Here is a 26660-nt window from a genome sequence, read left to right as displayed (position 1 = left end):
TCACCCCTGCCTCGTCCCTCGATGCAACCGAAAGTACTCAGACCTCCTCTTGTTCGTGGCCACACTCGCCATCGGGACCTAATACAACAACCTAACCCATCTAACAAAGCCCTCCACAAACCCGAACCTCTTCAGCATCTCCTACAAGTACCCCCACTCTACCCTATCGAAGGCCTTCTCAGCGTCCATCGCCACCACTATCTCCGCCTCCCCCTCTCTCACCGGCATCATATCACGTTCAGGAGCCTCCGCACATTCACGTTCAACTGCCACCCCTTCACAAATCCCGTCTGGTCTTCGTGGATCACCTGCGGCACACAATTCTCAATTCTCGTGGCTAAGACCTTCGCCAGCACCTTGGCATCTACATTTAACAGCGAAATCGGCCTGTAAGACCCACACTGCAGGGGATCCTTGTCCCGCTTCAGGATCAAAGAGATCAGTGTCCGGGACATCGTCAGGGACAAAGACCCCCCTCCCTTGCCTCATTGAAGGTTCTAACTAGCAACAGGCCCCAACAGGTCCACATATTTCTTGTAGAATTCGACCAGGAAACTGTCCGGCCCCGGTGCCTTCCCCGCCTGCATGCTCCCTATGCTTTTGGCCAGCTCCTCCAGCCCAATTGGGGCCCCAAATCCCGTTACCAGTCCCTCCTCCACCTTCGGAAACCTCACTTGGTCCAGAAAGCGGCCCATCCCTCCCTCCTCCCGTGGGGGCTCGGACCGATACAATTCCTCATAAAAGTCCCTGAAGACCCCATTGATGTCAACCCCACTCCGTACCACACTCCCTCCCCTCTCCTTAACTCCCCTGATCTCCCTAGCTGCGTCCTGCCTCCGAAGCTGATGCACCAGCATTTGGCTTGCCTTTTCCCCATACTCATAAATCGCCCCCTGGGCCTTCCTCCACTGCACCTCCGCCTTCCTGGTGGTCAACAGGTCGAATTCGGCCTGGAGGTTACGTCTCTTCCTCAGCAGTCCCTCCCCCGGCACCTCCGCGTACCTCCTGTTTACCCTCACCATCTCCCCCACCAGCCTCTCCCTCTCCCTCTGCTCTCTCCTCTCCTTGTGGCCCCTAATGGAAATCAGCTCTCCCCTAACCACCGCCTTCAGCGCCTCCCATACCATCCCCACTCGGACCTCCCCGTTATCATTGGCCTCCAGGTATCTCTCTATGCTTCCTCGGACCCGCTCACTCACCTCCTCGTCCGCCAAAAACCCCACCTCCAAGCGCAACAACGGGCGCTGGTCCCTCTCCTCCCCCAGCTCTAGGTCTACCCAATGCGGGGTGTGATCCGAAATGGCAATCGCCGAGCACTCGGTATCCTCTACTCTCGCTATCAGCGCCCTACTCATAATAAAGAAGTCGATCCGAGAGTAAGCCTTATGGACATGCGAGAAGAATGAAAATTCCCTAGCCCCCGGCCTTGCAAATCTCCAAAGGTCCACCCCTCCCATCTGGCCCATAAACCCCCTCAGCAACTTAGCCGCCACCGGCTTCCTACCCGTCCTAGATCTGGAGCGATTCAGTGCCGGATTCAACACTGTGTTAAAGTCCCCCCCCCCATTATCAGGCCCCCCACTTCCAAGTCATGGACCCAACCCAACATGCGCCGCATAAAACCCACATCATCCTTGTTCAGGGCATACACATTGACCAGCACCACCCTCTCCCCTTGCAGCTTACCACTTACCATTATGTACCTGCCGCCATCGTCTGTCACAATGCTCGACGCATCGAACGACACCCTCTTTCCCACCAAGATCGCCACCCCACGATTTTTGGCATCCAACCCCAAGTGAAACACCTGACCTACCCACCCCTTCCTCAATCTTACCTGGTCTGCCACCTTCAGGTGTCTCCTGGAGCATGACCACATCCGCCTTCAGCCCCTTCAGGTGCGAGAACACCCGGGCCCGCTTGATCAGCCCGTTCAGTCCCCTTACATTCCAGGTTATCAGGTTATCAGCCGGATCGGGGGGCCACCCGCCCCCCCTCCCCCGCCGACTAGCCATAACCCCCTCCTTGGCCAGCCACGCGCCCGCACCCCACACCCGGCCCGTTCCCCATGGCAGCAGACCCCCGTCCCAACCCCCTCTACTCGCTCCAGCTCCCCCTTGACCATAGCAGCAGCAACCCGGTCCCCCCCCCCCCCCCCCCCCCGCCCCACCCCCCCCACGCTAGGATCCCTCCTAGCTGCTTTACTCCCCCAATGCAGTCCCGCAAGTCAGCTGACTCCTGCTGACCCCAGTGACACCCGCCTCTCCTTCGATTCCTCCCATTGTGGTACATATCCTCCTCCATTACCCCTCCACAGGCTCTCCGCCTCCCCCTTCCATCCCAAGCGCGGGAAACAACCCTCGCTTCCCCGCCCCGCCCCCTCCAGCGCGGGAAAAAGCCCGCGCTTTCCACCTGCCCGGCCCCGCCACCCCTTTTACAGGCCCAGCCCCCTCGCCCGCGGCGGGGCCTCCCCCTCTGCCCGCGGCGGGGCCTCCCCCTCTGCCCGCGGCGGGGCCTCCCCCTCTGCCCGCGGCGGGGCCTCCCCCTCTGCCCGCGGCGGGGCCTCCCCCTCTGCCCGCGGCGGGGCCTCCCCCTCTGCCCGCGGCGGGGCCTCCCCCTTACCGGCCATCCGCCCCTACTCCATTTACTTACCCCCCTCCAAGAGCCCTCCCGACAGACCCAACCAAGAAGACTGCAACATTCCCCCGACAGTGTATAGCTTGGACCAGGAGCGGGGCGACTAAAAAAGTGGTGGTGAACCCAAAGAAAGTGCGAGGGGAGAAGAGCAAGATGGCGGCGGGCGAGGACCAGGCAGCGTGGATGCAGTGGGCGCAGGAGCAGCAGGAGGTTATCAAGCGCAGCTTCAGGGAGCTCAAAGCGACCTGCTGGAGCAGATGAAGGCTTCTATTGATAAGCTGCTGGAGACCCAGACGGCCCAGGGGGTGGCGATCCACGAGGCCTGACAAAAGATCTCGGATAACGAGGACAAAATCTTGGGCCTAGCGGTAAAGGTGGAGGCGCACCACAAGAAATGGCAGGAACGGTTCGAGGAGAAGGAGAGCCGGTTGAGGCGGAAGATTCTGCGGATATTGGGCCTCCCGGAGGGGCTGGACGTGGAGACCTATGTGGTCAGCATGTTAAACTCGCTGATGGGAGGGGGGTCCTTCCAGGGGCCCCTGGAGCTGGAAGGGGCCCATAGAGTGCTGGCAAGGAGGCCCAAGGCTAACGAGCCACCGCGGGTGGCGCTGGTGCGGTTTCATCGGTTCGCTGATCGGGAGTGCGTACCCAGGGGGGCTAAAAAAGAGAGGAGCAGCAGGTGGGAGAACGTGGAGGTTCGAATATATCAGGACTGGAGCGCGAAGAAGGCGGCCGGGTACAACCGGGCGAAGGTGGTGCTGCACAGGAAGGGTGTGAAGTTTGGCATGCTGCAGCCGGCACGACTGTGGCTCACCTACAAGGACCGGCACCATTATTTTGAGTCCCCGGAGGAGGCGTGGGCCTTTGTGCAGGCCGAGAAGCTGGACACAAACTGACGGTCGGGATGGGGGGGGGGGGGTCGGGCGTGGGGATGGTCAGGGGTTGTGGTTGCTGTATTGCATTTTGAGGAGAGGTTCTTTGTTGTTGTTCCTTTTTGATTCGGTGTGGGTGGTTAGGGTGGGTTGGGCACTGTTTTGGTTGGGTCTGTCGGCTGGGCTCTTGGAGGGGGGCAAGTAAACGGAGTAAGGGGTGATGGTCAGTAGGGGGGGGGGGATGGGGCCCCGCAGGGGAGGGGGGAGGCCTGAGCGGGGGTGAGGGGACTGGGCCTGTAAAAGGAGCTGCGCCAGAGGAGGCGGGGCCGGGCAGGTGGAAAGCGCAGGCTTTTTCCCGCGCTGAAGGCTGGAGGGGGTGAGGAAATCGCAGTTTTTTTTCCCCCGCGCTTGGGATGGAAGGGGAGGCGGAGAGCCTGCTGGCGGGTAATGGAGGAGGAGGGGAAGTCCCACAATGGGAGGAGTCGAAGGAGGGGCGGGAGTGGCCGGGGTCAGCAGGAGTCAGCTGACTCACAGGAGTGCAATGAGGGGACCAAAGCAGCTAGGAGGGGGGGTGGGGGGTAACCGGGTTGCTGCTGGTATGGTCAAGGGGGAGCTGGAGCGAGTGGAGGGGGTTGGGACGGGGGTCTGCCGCCGTGGGGAACGGACCAGGTGTGGGGTGCGGGCGCGTGGCTGGCCAAGGAGTGGTTATGGCTAGTCGGCGGGGGAGGGTAGCCCCCTGATCCGGCTGATAACCTGGAACGCAAGGGGACTGAACGGGCCGGTTAAGCGGGCCCGAGTGTTCGCACACTTGAAGGGGCTGAAGGCGGATGTGGTCATGCTCCACGAGACACACCTGAAGGTGGCAGACCAGGTAAGATTGAGGAAGGGGTGGGTAGGTCAGGTGTTCCATTCGGGGCTAGATGCCAAAAATCGGGAGATGGCGATCTTCGTGGGAAAGAGGGTGTCGTTCGAGGCATCGAGCATTGTGACAGACAATGGGAGCAGGTACGTAATGGTAAGTTCCAAGGGGAGCGGGTGGTGCTGGTCAACGTGTACGCACCGAACTGGGATGATGCGGGTTTTGTGCGGCGCATGTTGGGTCGGATCCCGGACTTGGAAGTGGGGAGCCTGATATGGGGGGGGGGGGGGGTCCGGCCCTGGACCGCTCCAGGTCTAGGACGGGTAGGAGGCCGGCGGCAGCTAAAGTGCTGAGGGGGTTTATGGACCAGATGGGAGAGGTGGACCCTTGGAGATTTGCAAGGCCGGGGGCGAGGGAATTTTCATTCTTCTTGCACGTTCAGAAGGCCTATTCCCGGATCGAATTTTTTGTTATGAACAGGGCACTAATAGCGAGAGTAGAGGATACTGAGTACTCGGCGATAGCCATTTCCGATCACGCCCCGCATTGGGTAGACCAAGAGCTGGGGCAGGAGAGGGACCAGCACCCGTTGTGGCGTTTGGAGGTGGGGCTGTTGGCGGACGAGGACGTGAGCGAGCGGGTCCGAGGAAGCATAGAGAGTTAACTGGAGGCCAACGATAACGGGGAGGTCCGAGTGGGGATGGTCTGGGAGGCGCTGAAGGCAATGGTTAGGGGAGAGCTGATCTCCATTAGGGCCCACAAGGAGAGGAGCGAGCAGAGGGAGAGGGAGAGGCTGGTGGGGGAGATGGTGAGGGTAGACAGGAGGTACGCGGAGGTGCAGGAGGAGGGACTGTTGAGGGAGAGGCGTAGCCTCCAGGCTGAATTCGACCTGTTGACCACCAGAAAGGCGGACGCGCAGTGGAGGAAAGCCCAGGGGGCGGTTTATGAATATGGGGAAAAGGCAAGCCGGATGCTGGCGCATCAGCTTCGGAAGCGGGACGAAGCTAGGGAGATCGGGGGAGTTAAGGAGAGGGGAGGGAGTGTGGTGCGGAGTGGGGTTGGCATCAATGGAGTCTTCAGGGACTTTTATGAGGAACTGTATCAATCCGAGCCCCCACTGGACGAGGGAGGGATGGGCCGCTTTCTGGACCAATTGAGGTTCCCGAAGGTGAAGGAGGGACTGGTGGTGGGATTAGGGGCTTGGATTGGGCTGGAGGAGCTGGCCAAAGGGATAGTGAGCATGCAGGCGGGGAAGGCACCGGGGCCGGATGGCTTCCCGGTCGAATTCTACAAAAAATATGTGGACCTGTTGGGCCCGTTGCTGGTTAGGACCTTCAATGAGGCAAGGGAGGGTGGGGCCTTGCCCCCGACGATGTCCCGGGCACTGATCTCCTTGATCCGGAAGCGGGACAGGGATCCTCTGCAGTGTGGGTCTTACAGGCCGATTTCGTTGTTAAATGTAGATGCCAAGGTTCTGGCGAAGGTCTTAGCCACAAGAATTGAGGATTGGGTGCTGCAAGTTGTCCACGAAGACCAGACGGGGTTCGTGAAGGGGAGGCAGTTGAACGCGAATGTGCAGAGGCTTCTGAACGTTATGATGCCTGCGAGGGAGGGGGAGGCGGAGATAGTGGTGGCGATGGACTCTGAGAAGGCCTTCGATAGGGTAGAGTGGGAGTACTTGTGGGAGGTGAAGAGGTTTGGGATGGGGAGGGGTTAGTCAGGTGGGTTAGGCTGTTGTACGAGATCGCGATGGCAAGTGTGGCCACGAACAAGAGGAGGTCTGAGTACTTTTGGTTGCATCGAGGGACGAGGCAGGGGTGTCCCCTGTACCCCCTGCTCTTCGCACTGGCGATTGAACCCCTGGCTATGGCACTGAGGGAGTCGAGGAACTGGAGGGGGGTGGTGCGGAGCATAGGGTGTCGCTCTATGCGGACGACTTGCTGCTATATGTGGTGGACCCGGTGGGGGGAATGCCGGAGGTAATGAGGATCCTCAGGGAGTTTGTGGATTTCTCAGGGGACAAGCTCAACATGGGGAAGAGCGAGTTGTTCGTGGTTCACCCAGGGGACCAGGAGAGGGGGATTGGCGAGCTCCCACTAAAAAGGGCGGAGAGGAGCTTCAGGTATTTGGGGGTCAATGTGGTCAGGAGCTAGGGGGCCCAACATAGACTTAATTTCACGAGGCTGGTGGAGCAAATGGAGGAAGAATTTAAGAGGTGGGACGCGTTGCCGCTTTCCCTGGCGGGTAGGGTGCAGTCAGTCAAGATGATGGTGCTCCCAAGGTTTTTGTTCCTGTTCCAGTGCCTCCCCATTCTTATCCCAAAGGCCTTCTTTAGGCGGGTCAACAGGAGCATAACGGGGTTTGTGTTGTTTTAGTTTTAGTTGCTGCGATCTGAAGAGTTTAAAGTTCTTGTTACTTTTCACCAAACACCATTTATTTCACTTCCACAGCCTCTGCACAAAAAACTCTTCACAGCACACCACCTGACAGAGGCCACCTGAAGCCCCTTTCCATATCAGTGTCAATTAATGGATACTTAACATAAATGAGACAACTAATTGCAATGTCTCTTAACCCATTACTTAACATGTGTGGGCGCAAGGGACTCCTAGGGTGAGGAGGGTATTCCTGGAGCGGAGTAGGGATGGGGGGGGGGGGGGGGGGGGGCTGGCGCTGCCCAACCTCTGTGGGTACAACTGGGCCACCAATGCGGCGATGGTGCGTATGTGGATGATGGAAGGGGAGGGGGCTGCATGGAAGAGGCTGGAGACGGCGTCCTGTGAGGGCAAGAGTCTGGAGGCGCTGGCAACAGCGCAGCTCCCTCCAATGAGGTATACCACGAGTCGGTGGTGGCGGCTACCCTCAAAATCTGGGGGCAATGGAGGCGACACAGGGGGGGGGAAGTGGGGGCCTCGGTGTGGACCCCGATATGGGGGAACCACCGGTTTTGTCCCAGGGAAAATAGATGGGAGGGTTTTCGGGGTGGCACAGGGCTGGGATAAGAAGGTAGGGGGACCTGTTTGTGGATGGGAAGTTCGCGAGCCTGGGTGAGCTGGAGGAGAAGTACGGGCTCCCCCCGGGGAACACCTTTCGGTATCTGCAGGTAAGGGCGTTTGCCAGGCGACAAGTGGTGGAATTCCCGCTGCTGCTGCCATGCACTGTACAGGACAGGGTGCTCTCGGGGGTGTGGGTTGGAGAGGGGACGATCTCGGCAACATACCAGGTGATGCAGGAGGAGGCCTCGGTGGAGGAGCTGAAAGGTAAGTGGGAGGAGGGGTTGGGGGAGGAGATCGAGGAGGGGACGTGGGCAGATGCCCTTGGGAGGGTGAACTCTTCCTCTTCGTGCGCGAGGCTCAGCCTCATACAGTTTAAGGTGCTGCACGGGGCACACATGACCGGGACAAGGATGAGCCCGTTCTTTGGGGGTGAGGACAGGTGTGTTAGGTGCTCAGGGAGCCCAGCAAACCACACCCCTATGTCCTGGGCATGCCCAGCGCTGGAGGAATTTTGGAAGGGCGTAGCGAGGACGGTGTTGAGGGTGGTAGGATCCAGGGTCAAATCGGGCTGGGGGCTCGCAATATTTGGGGTTGCAGGGGAGCCGGGAGTGCAGGAGACGAAAGAGGCCGGTATTCTGGCATTTGCGTCCCTGGTAGCCCGGCGAAGGATTCTTCTTCAGTGGAAGGATGAGAGGCCCCCAAGCGTGGAATCCGGGATCAACGATATGGCGGGGTTTATTAAATTGGAGAGGGTGAAATTTGCCTTAAGGGGATTGGTGCAAGGGTTTTTCAGGCAGTGGCAACCGTTCTTGGACTTCCTGGCAGAACGGTAGACAATGGTCAGCAGCAGCAGCAACCCGGGGGGGTGGGGGGGTCTATTTTATTTTTGTTTGTCTATACTGGGGGGGTGTATATATTTGCTATGTTTGCTATGTGTTAATTCGGGGTGTTAATTTATTATTTATGTATGGGGGGAGGGGGCACGGGGTTGTTTTGTTTTGTACTTAATTCCATTGGGTTCCTTTTACATTTTGTTATTGATATTTTGTGAAAACCTTAATAAAAATTATTTTTAAATAAAAAGATTGGAGCATATAATAACAGAGAAATGGGTTTCCGTAAAACACTTGAAGGCGATAGGAAGGGTTGACAGAAATGTGTGCTATCCAGATATGAAAATGTTTTTGCCTCTTTGACTTCTCAAATTTTGATATCACATATAATTTCTGAAAGCATCAGGCTGTTATGTAGCATATTGCTGACTCATTGCACGATGTACAATAAGCTCCACTAATGTTTAAAAACATAGATACACACAAGTAAATAGTGCCACCTACTGGAAATTACTTCTTAACAATGACATTTCTCAACAAGCCAATTCGATTATGGTCATTCCTTCTTATTTAAGATTAAATTAGCCTGGTAGCCAAATTAAATGGGATGCAAGACATCTCTAGAAAGCACCTTTCCTCTTGCACACAATCTCATTCTGAAAGAAATAGCTAGATGGTCTTCTCTTCCGCACACTGTAGACATGATCTGTGTTCCTCTAACATTTGTAAGAGAGCATACCGATATATGACTTAATGTTTTACAAGAAAAGAAAAATATATGTCACCATTGTAATTACTACTAAGCTGTTCAATTAATGCAGAAGGATTGGACAGATAGATACTCTGATCGACATGGAAGATCCAGGTGCCAACAGAAGAGGTCAGTTCCTTAAGGAGAGACCTTTAATGTTCCTCCAAAGTTCTTGAGAGGAAAGGATATTCAAACAGTAAACATATTTGACTAGCAAATTCAGATCTAAATTTGATTGTCAGAGGAAATATCTTTATATCGGACATTCATTCCATTGATGATATATCATAAGCAGAAAATGCATGAAAAGCAGAGCAAACTGGATTATACATAGCAGAGAATATATATTAATCAATCTTAGCATGCTTTTTATAACTTCAGAGAGTTTGCTATATTAAAAGCTTAAGTTGCAAATTGTCAGAAAGTGTGGATTCTCCCCAGAGAGGAATCAGTCGGGAAGGTGGTTCAGCAGAGAGTAGCAACAGCATTATTTTCCACAATACTACATGAAGTGAGTAAGCAAAGTTTGATTCTTGCAATGTTTAATGCTATTAGCAGTTCTGGCAAACTTCAAACTATTCAGTTCGACAGAGGGGACGCGATATGTGAACCATTGTGATAGGTGAACTATCATAGATACTCAAATGATTTGCCTGTGCCAGATTGGAGTTGGTAGCTTTTAGATCAGATTCTACTCTCTTTAGTGCTGCAAATCAAGTAGTAATTCAAGGGAGAAATAAAACCGAGATTTTTTCCACCTGTCCCATGATTGAGAGTTACTGTATAAAGATATACAACAGACGTTAATTTTAAAAAAAATTAAAAATTTAGAGCACCCAATTATTTTTTTTCCAATTAAGGGCCAATTTAACATGACCAATCCACTTACCCTGCACATCTTTTGGGTTGTGGGGATGGGACCCACGCAGTCACGGGGAGAACGAGCAAACTCCACACGGACAGTGACCCAGGGCCGGGATCGAACCCGGGTCCTTGGCGCCGTAAGGCAGCAGTACTAACCACTGCGCTACCGGTCCGCCCATCAGACATTAAACGCAACTCAATGCATTTTTGTGCTGTTAAAATTATCCTGCACCTACACGCACAGGACAATTTATTCTATTTACAACTAAAAGTTACAACTTGATTCTACGATAAAGCAGTAATAGAACAGGTCACAGTTTACAGTGAAGTTTCTAGATCGAAATAATAGTGAAATGGAAAAATGTGGGTTGATTATTAAGAGCCAGCATTAATTTCTAAAAATTGTGTTTAAATAACTTGGGAGTAGTTTTTTGAAGAGCTAACAGAAAAGGTGGATGAGGGTAATTATGTTGGTGTGGTGTGCATGGACTTTCAACAGGCATTTGATACGATGTCACACAACAGACTTGAGGAAAATTATCGCTCATGGAATAAAAGAGACAGTAGCAACGTGGGTACAAGATTGGCTGAATAATCGGAGGCAGAGATTAATGGTCAATGGATATTTTTCTGGCTGGAGACCCTTGCAGCCTTTCTCCACCTGATATATATTATTTAAATTGTGGTGTGGTGGGGACAATTTCAAATTTTGTGGATGATACAAATATTGTAAACTATGAGAAGGACAGTGTGGCACTGAAAAAGGACATAGACAAGTTGGTGGAGTGGGCAGATAGGTAGCAGATTAAATTTAATGCGGACAAGTGATGCATTTTGGTAGGAAAACCATGGGGAGATGATATAAAATAAAGGGTAAAATCCTTCAGGGAGTGCATGAGCAGAGGGACATGGGTGGATTTTTTAAAAATTCATTTACGGGATGTGGATGCCGCTGGCTAGGCCAGAATTTATTGCCCACCCCTAGTTGCCCCGAGGAGGTGATGGTAATCTGCCTTCTTGAACTGCTGCAGTCCCGGAGGTATAGGTACACCCAGTGCTGTTAGGGAGCGAATTCCAGGATTTTGACCCAGCGACAATGAAGGAACGACAATAAATACCAAGTCAAGGTGGTGAGTGACTTAGAGGGAAATATCCAGGTGGTGGTGTTCCCAGGTATCAGCTGCTCTTGTCCTTCTGGATGGTAGTGGTCATGAGTTTAGAAGGTGCTGCCAAAGGAACTTTGGTGAGCTCCTGCAGTACATCTTGTAGATAGTAGGCACTGTTGCCACTGTCAGTGGTGGAGGGATTGAACGTTTGTATAAGGGCCAGCAATCAAGCCGCCAGCTTTTTCCTGGATCATGTCACGCTTATTCAGTGATTTTTAAAAAAAAAATTTAAATATATTTTATTCAAATTTTTTCGGCCAAACAAAACAGTACACATTTTTTTTCCCTTTTTACAATAAAACAATATAAATAATAATGACCGTTTTTTAACAAATAAATAAATAATATATAAACTAAATGGCAACTGCCATAACAAAATATTAACTCTCCCAAATAATAAAGTCAAACAAGCCAATATACATATCCAAGTAAAAATATCCATACAAAAACACCCCTGAGGACACACCTGAGCCCCCCCCCCCCCCCCCGCCACCCGGGTTGCTGCTGCTACTTTCCCGGTTCCTTTATCGTTCTGCGAGATAGTCAATGAACGGTTGCCACCGCCTGGCGAACCCTTGAGCCAAACCTCTTAGTGCGAACTTTATCCGTTCCAGTTTTATAAACCCTGCCATGTCGTTTATCCAGGCCTCCACGCCCGGGGGTTTAGACGCTTATTCAGTGTTGTTGGAGCTGCACTCATCCAGGCAAATGGAGAGTATTCCATTACACTCCTGACTTGCGCCTTGTAGATGGTGGGCAGGCTTTGGGGAGTCATGAGGTTAGATACTCGCCGCAAGATTCCTAGCCTTCGATCCCCACAGTATTTATATGACAAGTCAAGTTCCTTTTCTGGTCAATGGTAACTCCCAGGATGTTGATAGTGGAGGATTCAATGATGGTAATGCCAATGAATGTCATAAGTTCATAAGATAAAGGAGCAGAATTAGGCCATTCGGCCCATCGAGTTTGCTCCGCCATTCTATCATGGCTGATATGTTCCTCATCTGTTACCTACAGTGTTCAGTGGTACAGACCAAAAGCTGGATTACAAAACCAGCCAGGGCATCTCCTTCCTAGAACACATGACCTAGGAGCAGGGAGTAAGCAATTTAGCCTCCTGAGCCTAAACACCTTAAATGGCTGATCCTATCATGGCCTCAACTCCACTGTCCTGCCCGTTCTCCATAACCCTTCAACCCATTACCAATTAAAAATGTCTAACTCCTCCTTAAATTTACTCACTGTCCCTGGTCCACCACACTCTAGGGTAGCGAATTCCACGGATTCACAACCCTTTGGAGAAGTGTTTCTCCTCAAATCTGTTTTAAATTTGCTACCTCTTATTCTATGACCTCTCATTTTAGAATGCCCCACAAGAGGATGCATCTGCTCCACAACTACTTTATCCATACCTTTTAGCATCTTGTATACCTCGATTTGATCTCCCCTCATTCTTTTAAACTCCAGAGAGTATAGGCTTAAACTGGTCAATCTCTCCTCGTACGACAAACCCCTCATCTCTTGAGTCAATCTAGTGAACCTCCTTTGAACTGCCACCAGTGCCACTACATCTTTCCTCAAATAAGGGGACAAAAATTGTGCACAATACACCAGGTGCCGTCTTAACCTTGTACAGTTGCAACAACACTTCCTTACCTTTATACTCAATTCCTTTTTTTAAAAATGCCAACATTCCAATTGCTTTCATTATTATCTGCTGCACCTGCATGCTCGTTTTCTGTGTCTCATGCACACCAGATCCCTCTGCATCGGAGCACCCTGAAGTTGCTCCCCATTTAGATAATAAGTTGCCTTTCCATTTTTCCTACCAAAATGCATGACCTCACGTTATCCACGTTAATCTCACGTTATCCACGTTAATCTCCAGCTGCAACATTTTGGCCCATTCTCCTAACCTATCTATATCAATTTGTACGGTTCTTATTTCCTCATTGCAATTTACTGTCCCACCTGTGTAATCTGTGAATTTGGCTATAGAGCCTTCTATCCCTGTACCAAGTCGTTAATATAGATTGTAAATAGCTGGGCCCAAGGACCGAACTTTGTGGCATCCCACTAGTTACCTTTTGCCATCAAGAAAAAGACTCCGTTTCCGGTCCATCAGCGTCTTCTATCCAAACTAATAAGCTACCCCTAATCCTATGTGATCACATCTTGTGAATTAATCTTCTGTGTGGCACCTTATCAAACGCCTTCCGGAAGTCCAGATATACTACATCTACAGGATCCCCATTATCCACTTTGCTGGTTACATTTTTGAATAACGCTAGCAAATTAGTCAAACATTATTTGCCCTCATAAAGCCATGCTGACTCTGATAGATAGTGCTTTGGCTTTCCAAATGTCCTGCCATTCCGTCCTTGATAATTGATTCTCACAATTTTCCAACAACAGATGTTAACTAGCTGGTCTGTAATTTCCCACATTCTGCCTCCCTCCTTTCCCCTTTTGAATAAGGGGTTTACATTAGCATTTTTCCAAACCACTGGAACCCTGGATAAAGCAAGATATTGTAGGCCTCGTCAAAAAGTAAAAGGAGGCATGTGACAGGGCTAGAAGGCTGGGAACAGACAATATAAGGAAAGTAGGAAGGAACTTAAGCAAGGAGTCAAGAGGGCTAAAAGGGGTCACGATAGGTCATTGGCAAATAGGGTTAAGCAAAATCCCAAGGCTTTTTACACGTACATAAAAAGAGGGTAGCCAGGGAAAGGGTTGGCCCACTGAAGGACAGGCAAGGGAATCTATGTGTGGAGCCAGAGGAAATGGGCGAGGTACTAAATGAATTCTTTGCATCAGTATTCACCAAAGAGAAGGAATTGGTAGATGTTGAGTCTGGAGAAGGGTGTGTAGATAGCCTGGGTCACATTGAAATCCAAAAAGACGAGGTGTTGGGTGCCTTGAAAAATATTAAGGTAGATAAGTCCCCAGTGCCTGATGGGATCTACCCAGAATACTGAAGGAGGCTAGAGAGGAAATTGCTACGACCTTGACAGAAATCTTTGGATCCTCACTGTCTTCAGGTGATGTCCCGGAGGACTGGAGAATAGCCAACGTTGTTCCTTTGTTTAAGAAGGGGAGCAAGGATAATCCAGAGTACTACAGGCTGGTGAGCCTTACGTCAGTGGTAGGGAATTACTGGAGAGAATTCTTCGAAACAGGATCTACTCCCATTTGGAAGCAAATGGACGTATTAGCAAGATGCAGCACAGTTTTGTGAAGGGGAGGTAGTGTCTCACTGACTTGACAGAGTTTCTCGAGGAGGTCACAAAGATGATTGATGCATGTAGGGCAGTGGATGTTGTCTATATGGACTTCAGTAAGGCCTTTGGCAAGGTCACTCATGGCAGACTGGTACAAAAGGTGAATTCACACGGGATCAGATGTGAGCTGGCAAGATGGATACAGAACTGGTTAGGTCATAGAAGGCAGAGAGTAGCAACGGATGGGTACTTTTTTGGTTGGAGGGCTGTGACTAGTGGATCAGTGCTGGGACCTTTGCTGTTCGTAGTATATATAAATGGTTTGGAGGAAAATATAACTGATCTGATTAGTAAGTTTGCAGACGACACAAAAAGGTTGGTGGAATTGCGGATAGCGATGAGGACTGTCAGAGGATACAGCAGGATTTAGATTGTTTGGAGACTTGGGCAGAGAGATGGCAGATGGAGTTTAATCCGGACAAATATGTGCGGTAATGCACTTTGGAAGGTCCAATGCAGGTAGGGAATATACAGTGAATGGTAGAACCCTCAAGGGTATTGACAGTCAGAGAGACCTAGGTGTACAGGTCCACAGGTCACTGAAAGGGGCAACACAGGTGGAGAAGTTGGTCAAGAAGGCATACGGCATGCTTGCCTTCATTGGCCGGGACATTGAGAATAAAATTGGCAAGTCATGTTGCAGCTGTATAGAACCTTAGGCTACACTTGGAGTATAGTGTTCAATTCTGGTCGCCACACTACCAGAAGGATATGGAAGCTTTAGAGAGGGTGCAGAAGAGATTTACCAGGATGTTGCCGGGTATGGAGTGCATTAGCTATGAGGAGAGGTTGAATAAACTCGGTTTGTTCTCACTGGAATGACGGAGGTTGAGGGGTGACCTGATAGAGGTCTACAAAATTATGAGGGCCATAGACAGAGTGGATAGTCAGAGGCTTTTTCCCAGGGTAGAGGAGTCAATTACTAAGGGACATAGGTTTAAGGGTCAAGGTGCGAGAGGCAATGTTTAGAGGAGATGTACGAGGCAAGTTTTTTACGCAGAGGGTAGTGGGTGCCTGGAACTCGCTGCCGGAGGAGGTGGTGGAAGCAGGGACGATAGTGACGTTTAAGGGGCATCTTGACAAATACATGAATAGGATGGGAATAGAGGGATACGGATCCCGGAAGTGCAGAAAACTTTCGTTTAGACGGGCAGCATGGTCGGCACATGCTTGGAGGGCCGAAGGGCCTGGTCCTATGCTGTACTTTTCTTTGTTCTTTCCCATGTCCAGGGAATTTGGGATTATTATAAACACTGGATCCACCATCTCTGCTGCTACTTCCTAGGATGTAGGCCATCCGGCCCAGTGGGCTTATCTGCCCTCAATCCAGAGTTTGTTGAGTACCGTCTCCCTCTTGATGCTGATTGTTCCAAGTTCCACCCTTTCTATTACCTCCGAATTGCCCATTGCTATAGGAATGGTACCAGTGTCCTCCGCCATGAAAACGGAGTCAAAGCATTGATTTAGCATCTTTGCCATTTCTGTGCTCCCCACTATTAACTCATCGGTTTCATCTTCCAAGGGAGTAACATCCACTTTAGCGACTCTCTTCCCTTTAATGTTTCTGTAGAAGCTTTTGCTATCCTTTTTGATATTCTGTGCCGGTTTTTTTTCATAATTTACCTTAGCTCTTTTTACTACTTTTTTAGCATCCTTTTTTTAATGTTTGAAAGTTTCCCAATATTGCAGCCTGTCATTGGCCTTTGCAATGTGATATACCTTAGTTTTTGTCTTTATAATGTCCTTGACCTTCTTGTTTACCCACTTCTTGTCTCTCTTACCATCTTTCTTCCTCAATGGGATATATTTTAGTTAAAAGGAATAGAGTATCTCCTTAAATAACTGTCACTGCTCATCAGCTGTCGTACCTTTTAGCCTTCCTGCCCAGTCTACTTGGGCCAAATCTGTCCTCATGCCGATATTATTTTTTTGTTTAATTCCAGAACACTAATGTGGGACTTCCGGTGACAGGGATATGCTGAGATGTTGCACATCAGATGGCTCTCCTCCCACAAACCTGAAAAATAGGTTCTTTTCACCCGCTAACACAAAGGAAAACATCCCCACACCTCTACCAGCAACATTACGAGAGGAAAATGCTAAACAGCAGCCACTCCAGAGGCCCCGTGGACACCAGCAGCGGAAAACACCTAGAGAAACAAATGGCCCTGCTGGCCGACACACGAGGCGGCGAAAATTGGACTTCGCCAGAGCGAGAACAACCGCTCAAGAAGCCCCCACACCAGGGGATGGGTGGAGGATGTTTCTCTCAAGAGAATCGAGTGAACATCGGGAAGGGGCAAAAACAGATATTCAAGCTGCGGTCAAGGGTTGCAGAGCTCTGGCAACAATGCAGGTGGCCCTAGACAAGCAGAAAGGTGACTGGAAGCTCAGGAAGATCTATTAAACAGCAGGAAAAAGCCGTAACAGACCAGAGCGAGCGGATCGTCACCCTAGAGAAAGAGGTGGCAAGGCTGGTCGCGACACAGGGAAGCCTGAAGGGGAAAATCGACAACCAAGAGAACAGGCCAAGGCGCCAAAACCTACGGATCGTGGGCCTGCCGGAGGGGATCGAAGGTAGGAACCCCATGGACTATGTGGCCCAAATGCTGGGAAACCTGGTGGGAAGGAATAGATTCCTCAACCCACCAGAAATTGACAAGAGCACACTGGTTGTTTCGCACAAAGCCCAGAGCCAGGGAACAACCTAGGGCGATAATCGCAAAATGCACCTGTACCAAGATCAAAACAAACTTAAGAACTGTAACTGGGAAGGTCACCGAATTCAGATCTACCAGGACCTTGGGATTAACCTGGCCAAGCGCCGGGCAGAATTCAATAGGGCAAAGGCCGTGCTCTACAAAAGCAGCGTAACGTTTGGGATACTGTACCCAACCAAGCTCTGGGCCACATTCCAAGGCAGGGATCACTTTTTTACAGCTCCTGCGGATGCGGACAAGTTTGTCTCGGAGAACGGACAAGAGAAACGGCAGCAGCGATTAAGATGAACAGCCCATCGGGAGAGACTTTTATTTTCTGAAGTGCCAACTGTGAACCACCACGTTGAACACTTGGCGTGGGATTGTACTGCCTCGTTCTGGGGCCAAGGGAGGAAAGAGAAGAAGGAAGGAGCGAGGTTAGCTGAGCGCGGGAGAAGGTGAGGGGAACGGCAGGTAAGAAGCTCAGGGAACAGGCGACACGAGGATGCACAACCTCCCGGGGGAGGGGGGCCACCACATTAGCAAGGACGCTAGCACCGAGATGTGTGCAGAAGAGAAAGGTTGCGGCGCATCTTCCGCAAGGGATAAAGTGTCTTTTTTGGGGGGGGGGGGAAAGAGAGAAAGAGAGAGAGAGAAAGAGAGAGAGAGAAAGAGAGAAAGAGAGAGAGAGAGAGAGAGAAAGAGAGAGAGAGAAAAAGAGAGAGAAAAAGAGAGAGAAAGAGAGAGAAAAAGAGAGAAAAAGAGAGAAAAAGAGAGAAAAAGAGAGAAAAAGAGAGAGAGAGAAAGAGAGAGAGAGAGAGAGAGAAAGAGAGAGAGAGAGAGAAAGAGAGAGAGAGAAAGAGAGAGAGAGAGAGAAAGAGAGAAAGAGAGAGAGAAAGAGAGAGAGAGAAAGAGAGAGAGAGAAAGAGAGAGAGAGAAAGAGAGAAAGAGAGAGAGAAAGAGAAAGAGAGAAAGAGAGAGAGAAAGAGAGAGAGAGAAAGAGAGAAAGAGAGAGAGAGAGAAAGAGAGAGAGAAAGAGAGAGAGAAAGAGAGAAAGAGAGAGAGAAAGAGAGAGAAAGAGAGAGAGTGTAACTACTCATAGTTAGCGGCCATGTTGGGTGGCCCCTGGACAAAGGGAAACCCCGGAGCGCAGGGACCCGGCCTCATGGGGAGAACGGTGACCGCAACCATTTTGGATGGCCCCCTAACAAAGGGAAGCCCAAGAGTGCAGGGGTGCGTCCAACAGGTAAGTATGGTTGGTCCTGCACAGGTTGTTCCACCCCATCAGGATAGTCACTTGGAACATCAGGGGACTTAACTGCCCAGTGAAAAGATCCAGAGTCTTCGCACGCCTGAAAAGTTTGAAAGCTGACATAGTCTTCCTCCAAGACAAGCACCTGGGGAAGAAGGACCGACTGTGGGTAAAGAAGGGCTGGGTAGGACAGACTTATCATTCCTGCTACAGGACGTGGCCCAGGGGTGTAGCCATACTGCTAAATAAGAGGATGGTGTTTACTGCGACTGGACGGTTACGGACCCAGGGGTACGGTACATCATGGTCAGCAGTGTCCTGGAAGGGGCACCGCTAGTGCTGGCGAACGTGTATGCTCCAAACTGGGAGGACACGGAGTTTATCAAAAAGACCCATGGCAGAAATCCCCGACATAGAAACACACCAACTAATCATGGGGGGGGGGGGCACTTCAAACTGTGTATAGCACCCACGGTCAGACAGGTTGAATCCCAAAACGGGAAGACCTCCAACATGGTGAAAGAACGCTCATGGAGCAGATGGGGGATGGACCCATGGCGTTCACCCAGCCAGGGAAGGAGTTCTCCTTTTTCTCCCAAGTCCACAATGTATATTCACTGATCGACTTCTTTGTATTGAGGAAATCGGGGCTTCCAGGGCGAGTAAGAGCGGAATATTCCGCGATTGTAATCTCCGACCATGCTCCGCATTACGTGGATGTGAGGTTGGACACGGGCCGTGGACTAACTCCACCTCCTCCTGCGTAAGGCTAAGCCTAATGCAGCTCAAAGTGGTGCACAGAGCACACCAGACCCCGAATGAGCAGGTTCTTCCCGGAGGTGCAGGATAAATGTTCACGGTGCAAGAGCGGCTCGGCCAATCACACCCACATGTTCTGGGCTTGTCCCAAACCTGCTGGGTTCTGGACAGCCTTCTCCGAGGCAATGTCCAAAGGTTGTGAGGGTGAGAGTGAAGCCATGCCCGATAGTGGCAATCTTCAGGGTATCAGAGCAGCCAGAACTATACATGGGGAAGGGGGCTAACGCCATGCTTTTGCTTCCCTAATCGCATGCCGGAGAATCCTGCTCGGCTGGCGATCAGCAGCACCGCCCACAGCTGCAGACTGTCTCGCTGACCTGTCGGAATTTCTCCACCTGGAGAAGATTAATGCCATCCGAGGGTCAGAGAAAGGCTTCCTGGATACATGGGGGCAGTTGTCGGCCTGTTTTAAAGTCTGTTTGAGGCCAGCAACGAGGAGTAAGTTAAGAATAAAAAACCAAGGGCAGCACGGTGGCGCAGTGGATAGCACTGCTGCCTCACAGTGCCGAGGTCCCAGGTTCGATCCCAAATCTGGGTCACTGTGCGTGTGGCGTTTGCACATTCTCCCCGCGTTTGCGTGGGTTTCGCCCCCACAACAAAGAAGAGAAGAGGAGGGATCTTTCCCTGAAAATAAAAGCAGAACATGGCTGAAACCAAAGGGGGGGGGAAAGAGAAAGAGAGAAACAGGAAAATGTAGCCATCGTAAATTACGTAAGACGATTGATGTAAGTAACAGAAGCCGACCGATGTGTATATATTTCTCTTTATGTTTTCTTTTGTCTTCAAATGTATGTCCACGCATATCCTTGTTTTATACACTACAAAAACCTCAATAAAATTTTTTTTTTTTTTTTTTTTTTTTTTTAAAAAGAACACGAGTGTGGGACTCCACTTTCTCACCCCCAAACTGAATCTTGAATTCTGCCATATTATGGTTACTACTCCCTAATGGATCCTCAACTATGAGGTCATGAATTAATCCATCCTCATTACAGAATACCAAATCGAGAGTAGCCTGCTCTCTGGTTGGTTACCCAACATACTGTTCCAGGAAACAATCTCTAATACCTTCAATGAATTCTGCCTTCATGCTACCCTTGCCAATTTGATTCCTCCAGTCTATGTGCACATTAAAATCATCGATTATTATTGCAAGCCTCCAGTATTTCCTGATTTGTACTGTGCCCCACTGTTGAACTACTGTTTTGGGACCTATAGAGTACTCCTACCAAGGACTTCTTTCCTTTGTTAGTTCTTATTTCTACCAAACTGGTTCCACATCTTGATCTCCAGTGCTCATGTTATTTCTCATTACAGCACTGATTTCCTTCCTCACCAGCAGGGCTACGCCACCAACCTTTTCCTTTCCGCCTATCTTTGTGAAATATCGCATTCCCTTGGATTTCATTTCCCAGATCTGGTCTCCCTGTAACGACGTTTCAGTAATCCCCACAAAGTCATAACTTATTTTGCTTCTGTTTGTGCCATTAGCTCATTAAGTTTGTTACAAATGCTTCTTGCATTTAGGTGCAAAGCTTTTAAATTTGTTTTAATGTTAAATTTCCCTACTCTTCTCAAATTCCTTGGTGCATAAAGGCATTCACTTGTTCTGTCCCTCATTTATTTTCTGATGACCATCCACCAGATTTGCTAACCTGCACTCTTACCTCCTCCTTTAAATTGTTTTTTCTAGTTTCCCCTACAACTGATTCTAGCCCCCCCCCCCCCCCCCCCTCCATGCCCTATTTAGTTTAAAGCCCTATCTACAGCCCTAGTTATGTGATTCGCTGAGACTCTGGTCTCAGCACAATTCAGATGAAGGCCGTCCCTTCGGAACTGGTCCCCTCTTCCCCAGTACTGGTGCCAATGTCCCATGAATTGGTGCCAATGTCCCATGAATTCAAACCTATTTCTCCCACACAAATCTTTGAGCGGTGCATTTACCTCTGTGAATTATGTTACATTAAATTTCAATCCGGGTTCAACCCCGGCCCCGGGTCACTGTCTATGTAGAGTTTGCGCAATCTCCCCGTGTCTGTGTGGGTGAGGTGGATTGGCCACGCTAAATTGCCCTTTAATTGGAAAAAAATAATTGGGTACTCTAAATTTAAAAAATTTCAATCAGGATAAATTTATGCACTACTCTTATACTTGAAACTTGACTGAATGATTTACATACCAGAATTTCAGTTAGTTCAAATTCAAGCTCAAACTGCAGTGAATGACTATAGCCCGATAGTCTGTACTGTTTTGCTTTCTTATTACCTGTAAATAAATTAAACAGAATGAAGAGCATTGTTAGAACATTCATGTAAGCAGATATTCATACCAAGAACAGCTATTTTTATTCCAATATTTTGGTACATGCACCAAACTTTCACATTTTGGTGAAAATGTGACCAAAGTTGATTCGATGCAAAGCCATACTCTCCCTAGATAGCCCTAATCATGTCCTTGGAAGCTCACCCCCTGCAACAATAAGACAATTCTTAATTTCACCAGCAAACACACCGTAGCTTGATAAGGTTAAAAAGTTATTCTTGATTTGCACAACATTATGAAATAGCTCACAAGGAACTAAATTAAGACTTATCATTTCACATAAAACTCTTATGGTTCTGCAGAGGAGAGTTCCTGATCTCATAAACTAAGTTGGTTTCAACACCTTGTTCTAGAGATTAAAGGATATCTTACTATACTGACTGGAGCTTAATGATGCAGCAGTCCCAACTTTTCAGAAATTCTCAGCGTAAAGCTAGAGCAACCCGCGGAGTGGTTTACATAAATTTGCGTGTCACTTATTGTCTAATGTGTTTCAGTGCACTGTTGCAGAAAAATTTAAACTTCTTGAAAAACTCAATTATCAAGGTTGCATTTATACACTATGCAAAACAAAGAAAATGAAATACTGACATAATAACACAAACAGAAAATATTGCATTTTGTAAATAGTTTGTGTATTCAGTAGCATTAAACAACTGAATAGTAACTAGATTAAGGATAATGAATTCATTGGACCAAAAGACACTGGGGGCATTTTGAATAATTCAAAAATGCTTATTTTAATAAGACCATAAGACAGAGGAGCAGAATTATGCCACTCGGCCCATCAAGTCTGCTCCGCCATTCAATCATGGCTGATATTTTTCTTATCCCTATTCTCCTGCCTTCTCCTCATAACCCCTGATTAATCAAGAACCTATCTATCTCTGTCTTAATGGCACTAATTTGGCCTCCACAGCCTTCTGCGGCAAAGAGTTCCACAGATTCACCATCCTCTGGCTGAAGAAAGTTCTCCATATCTCTGGTTTAAAGGATTGCCCCTTCAGTCTGAGGCTGTGCCCTCTGGTTCTAGTTTTTCATACTAATGATAATAATCTTTATTAGTGTCACAAGCAGGCTTACATTAAGATTGAAATTAAGTTACTGTGAAAATCCCCTCGTCGCCACACTCTGGCGCCTGTTCGGGTACACTGAGGGAGAATTCAGAATGGCCAATTCACCTAACAAGCACGTCTTTTGGGACATGTGGGAGGAAACCGAAGCACCCGGAGGAAACCCACGCAGGCACGTGGAGAACATGCAGACTCCGCAAAGACAGTGAATCAAACCCAGGTCCCTGGCGCTGTGAAGCAACAATGCTAACCACTATGCTGCCATGCTAGCGGAAACATCCTCTTCTAGGCCTCTCAGTATCCTGTAAGTTTCAATAACAATTCTGTCATCCTTCTAAACTCCAATGAGTACAGATCCAGAGTCCTCAACCGCTCCTCATATGACAAGCTCTTCATTTCAGGGATCATTCTTATGAACCTCTTCTAGACCCTTTCCAAGGCCAGCACATCGTTCCTTAGATACGGAGCCCAAAACTGCTCACAATACTCCAAATGTGGTCTGACCAGAGCCTTATACAGCCTCAGAAGTACATCCCTGCTCTTGTATTCTAGCCCTCTCAACGTAAATGCTAACATTGCATTTGCCTTCCTAACTGCCAACTGAACATGTACAGGTTCCTGAAGAGAATCTTGAACAAGAACTTCCCAAATCCCTTTGTGCTTCTGATTTCCTAAACATTTCCCCATTTAGGAAATAGTCTATGTCTCGGTTCTTCCTTCTAAAGTGCATAACCTCACACTTTTTCACATTGTATTCCATCTGCCATTTCTTTGCCCACTCTCCTAGCCCAAGTCCTTCTGTAGTCCCGCTGCTTCCTCAATACTACCTGTCCCTCTGCAGATGATATCTTTGTATCATCTGCAAACTTAGCAATAGTGCCCTCAGTTCCTTCTTCCAGATCATTAATACATATTGTGAAAAGTTGCTGTCCCAACACCGACCCCTGAGGCACACCACTAGGCTTCCAACCTGAAAAAGACCACTATAACCGCACTTTGCCTTCTGCCAGTCAGCCATGCCATTATCTTACCCTTAATACCACAGCCTCTTAACTTGGACAACAGCCTCCTATATGGCACCTTGTCAAAATATTTTGTTGTTTCAATTTATTCTCTCAGCAAATTCTAATTCGTTTTGAATATTCAGCTTTGAGGGCATGACAAAATTTGGAATTTTATTCTTTTTCATTTTTAATTGAAAAAGCAGATGTCCTTTCTTTACACAGAGGGTGGTAAATATATGGAACGCACTGCCTGGGGAGGTAGTAGGAGCAGGTAAGATAGCGGTATTTAAGGGGTGTGGTAAACCACTGTGTTCCTATATTAAGGGTTGTACGGTAGAACCTGCACTACAGGTTCACCTGGGCCCCTGCATGCTAGCTCCGCCCAGGAGTCGGGTTATAAATATGCATGGCTTTAAGCTAGCAGCCATTTTGTCAGCTGCTGTAGGAGGCCACACTTCAGATACTAATAAAGCCTCAGTTTGAATTCAACTTCGTCTCCAGCCAAATTGATCGTGCCTCAAGGGGCATCTAGACAAATATATGAATAGGGTGGGAATGGAAGGATACAGACTCCGGTTTTAGTTTAAGCAGGTACCATGCGCGGTGCAGGCTTGGAGGGCCGAAGGGCCTGTTCCTGTGCTGTTTTGTTCTTTGTCTCAAGTTAAGAATTCTTAGAAATCTGAACATGCTTACTGTTTGTCCATTAGTCATTTTGGCAGTACCTTAAGCTACAGCTCAGTCGTCTGGAAATGTAACGGAATTTTCACAAACAGAAATGCAATTTTATTCTTTCATGGGATGTGAATGTCGCTCAGTCCAAATTGCGCTTGACAAGGTGACGGCAATCGACTGTCTTCTTGAATAATTGCAGTGCATCTGGTGTAGGCATATCTAAAATGCTGCTAGAAAGTGAGTTCCAATATTTGACCTACTGACAGTGCAGGAATGGCGTTACATCTCCAAGTCAGGAACTGGCTGAGAGTAGAACTTGCAGGTGGTAGTATTCCCATGCATCTGCTGCCCATCCTTCTCAGTGATTGAGGTTGCAGATTTGGAAGGTGCTGTCGAAGGAGCCTTGGCATGTTGCTTCAGCATATTTTGTACATGGTACACACTGCTGCCACTGTGCGCCAGTGGTGAAGAGAATGCTGAAGATCGTGGATGGGGTGCCAATCAAGTGGGTTGCTTTATTCTGAATGGTGTCAAGCTTCTTGAATAATGTTGGAACTGCACTCACACAGGCAAGTTAAAGTCTGACTTGTGCCTTGCAAATTGTGGACAGGCTTTAAGAGTCAGGAGGTGAGAGACCACCAAATTCCCAGCCTCTAACCTACTCCTGTAGTCATAGTATTTATGCAGCTGGTCAAGTTAAAAATCTGTCTTGAATAAGCCTTGAAAAGATTCAATGACCACTGCTCACTTGGGCGAGAATTCCAAACACTGATGCCCCTTAGAGAATAAATTCCATCTCATCTCCACTTTAAATGGACGACACCTTGGCTGAAATCTTCTGGTCGTTCCCGCCATACAGTGATGGGGTCAGAAAGTCCTGCCACTGGCCAATGACAGGTCGCCTCCGCAAACATGCAAACATAAGTGTGGGAAAATGCTGCCCCTAATTTTTAAACTGTGTCCCCTAATTGTCAGTTCCCCCACAACAGCAAACATTCTCTCAGCATCTACCCAATCAAGCGCCCTCAAAGTCTTATTTGTTTCAATCAGATCACCTATCGGCTCAACCTGTTGAACCTTTCCTCATAAAACATCTACATTGCAGGAATCAGCCTAGTTAACTGAACTGCTTCTGAGGCAAGTATGTTCTTCCTTAAGTGAGATGACTAAATCACGGCGCCGAGGTCCCAGGTTCGATCTCGGCTCTGGGTCACTGTTTGTGTGGAGTTTGCACATTCTCCCCATGTTTGAGTGGGTTTCGCCCCCACAACCCAAAAAGATGTGCAGTGTCGGTGGATTGGCCACGCTAAATTGCCCCTTAATTGGAAAAAATGAATTGGGTACTCTAAATTTACTTTTTAACAAGTGACAGAACTAAAACTGCACACAGTACTCTAGGTGTGGTCAAACCAATGCCATGTACAGTTTTGGCAAAAGCTCCCCACTTTTACACTCCATCTCCCTTGCAATAAAGGCCAGCATTCTTAATTATTTGCTGTACCTGCATGCTGACTTTTTGGGACTCGTAAAAGCTCACCCAGATCCCTCTGTACCATACTATTCTGCAGTCTCTCCATTTAAATAATACTGTTTTTCTATATTCAATAAGAACACGGGGAGCTCACACCGAGTGAAAATAAGAACAAAGTTTTATTTGCACCCGATATACACTTCCCCAAGGACCCCTACTGGGTTCCTACTGGTCGGTGCCTTACTAGCGGACCTTATATACACTGGGTAGCTGAGATACCCCGCCCCTAGCAGGGGAGCACATACGCCGCAAGGAGCATGGGGAATGGGGAATGCAAGCATTCCCACCCCGTAGGGTCCGTGCGGGATATTACACTATATTTCCTGCCGAAGTGAACAAGCTCACAATTTCCAACATTATACTCCATCTGCGAATTCTTTTGCCCATTCACTTAACCTATTTATATCCCTTTGCACAGACACTTTGCATCCTCCTCACAACTTACTTTCCTATCTATCTTCATATTATTAGCAAATATGGTCACAATTTAGTCGATCCTTCACCAAAGTCTTTAAATATACAGTGGATCTTAAATAATTGCGCCCCCCCCCCCCAGCACGGATCCCCGAGGCACTCCGTTAGTTTGCCAGTTACAATTTGTTTCCTGTTAGTTAGCCAGTCCTCTACCCATGCTAATACATCACCTCAATACCATTTACCATCTTTTCTTTTGTGGTAACATTTTACGTGGCATCTTACTGAAAGCCTTTTGGAAATTCAAATACATTACATCTACTTGTTCCTACATCTCTACAGCCATTTTTATTAAGATCCTATAACGTAGGTGCAGATCCAGAGGTCTTGTCAGCATCAGAGATAGCCATTGTCTGTTTTTTGAGAGACAAATGTTACTCGCCACTTATCAGCCCAGGCCTGAATGTTTCCCAGAGCTGCTGCATATCTTCAGAGACATGAATAGTACTGTAGGTGCAATCATCAGCAACACCCCCAGTTTTGACCTCATGATGAAAGGTCATTGATAAAATAGCTGAAGGTACAACCAAGGATATTACACTGACAAAATCCTGC

General features: G+C 48.8%; 1 protein-coding gene across 4 annotated transcripts in view; it reads right to left on the bottom strand.

Annotated features, from left to right (window-relative positions):
* cenpp (centromere protein P) overlaps window positions 1-26660 on the bottom strand; it is a 452755-nt gene that overhangs the window by 402990 nt on the left and 23105 nt on the right. For all 4 annotated transcript variants that reach the window (XM_072472643.1, XM_072472644.1, XM_072472646.1 and 1 more), the window contains exon 4: window positions 21209-21294. In XM_072472643.1, the coding sequence (XP_072328744.1) occupies window positions 21209-21294 (86 nt within the window). The remainder of the gene's footprint in view (window positions 1-21208; window positions 21295-26660) is intronic.

This window comes from Scyliorhinus torazame, chromosome 13 (assembly GCF_047496885.1).
Source record: "Scyliorhinus torazame isolate Kashiwa2021f chromosome 13, sScyTor2.1, whole genome shotgun sequence".
In the NCBI taxonomy this organism is placed as follows: Eukaryota; Metazoa; Chordata; class Chondrichthyes; order Carcharhiniformes; family Scyliorhinidae; genus Scyliorhinus; species Scyliorhinus torazame.
Note: the sequence above shows the minus strand (reverse complement) of the source record. Positions and strands in the feature narration are given on the sequence as shown.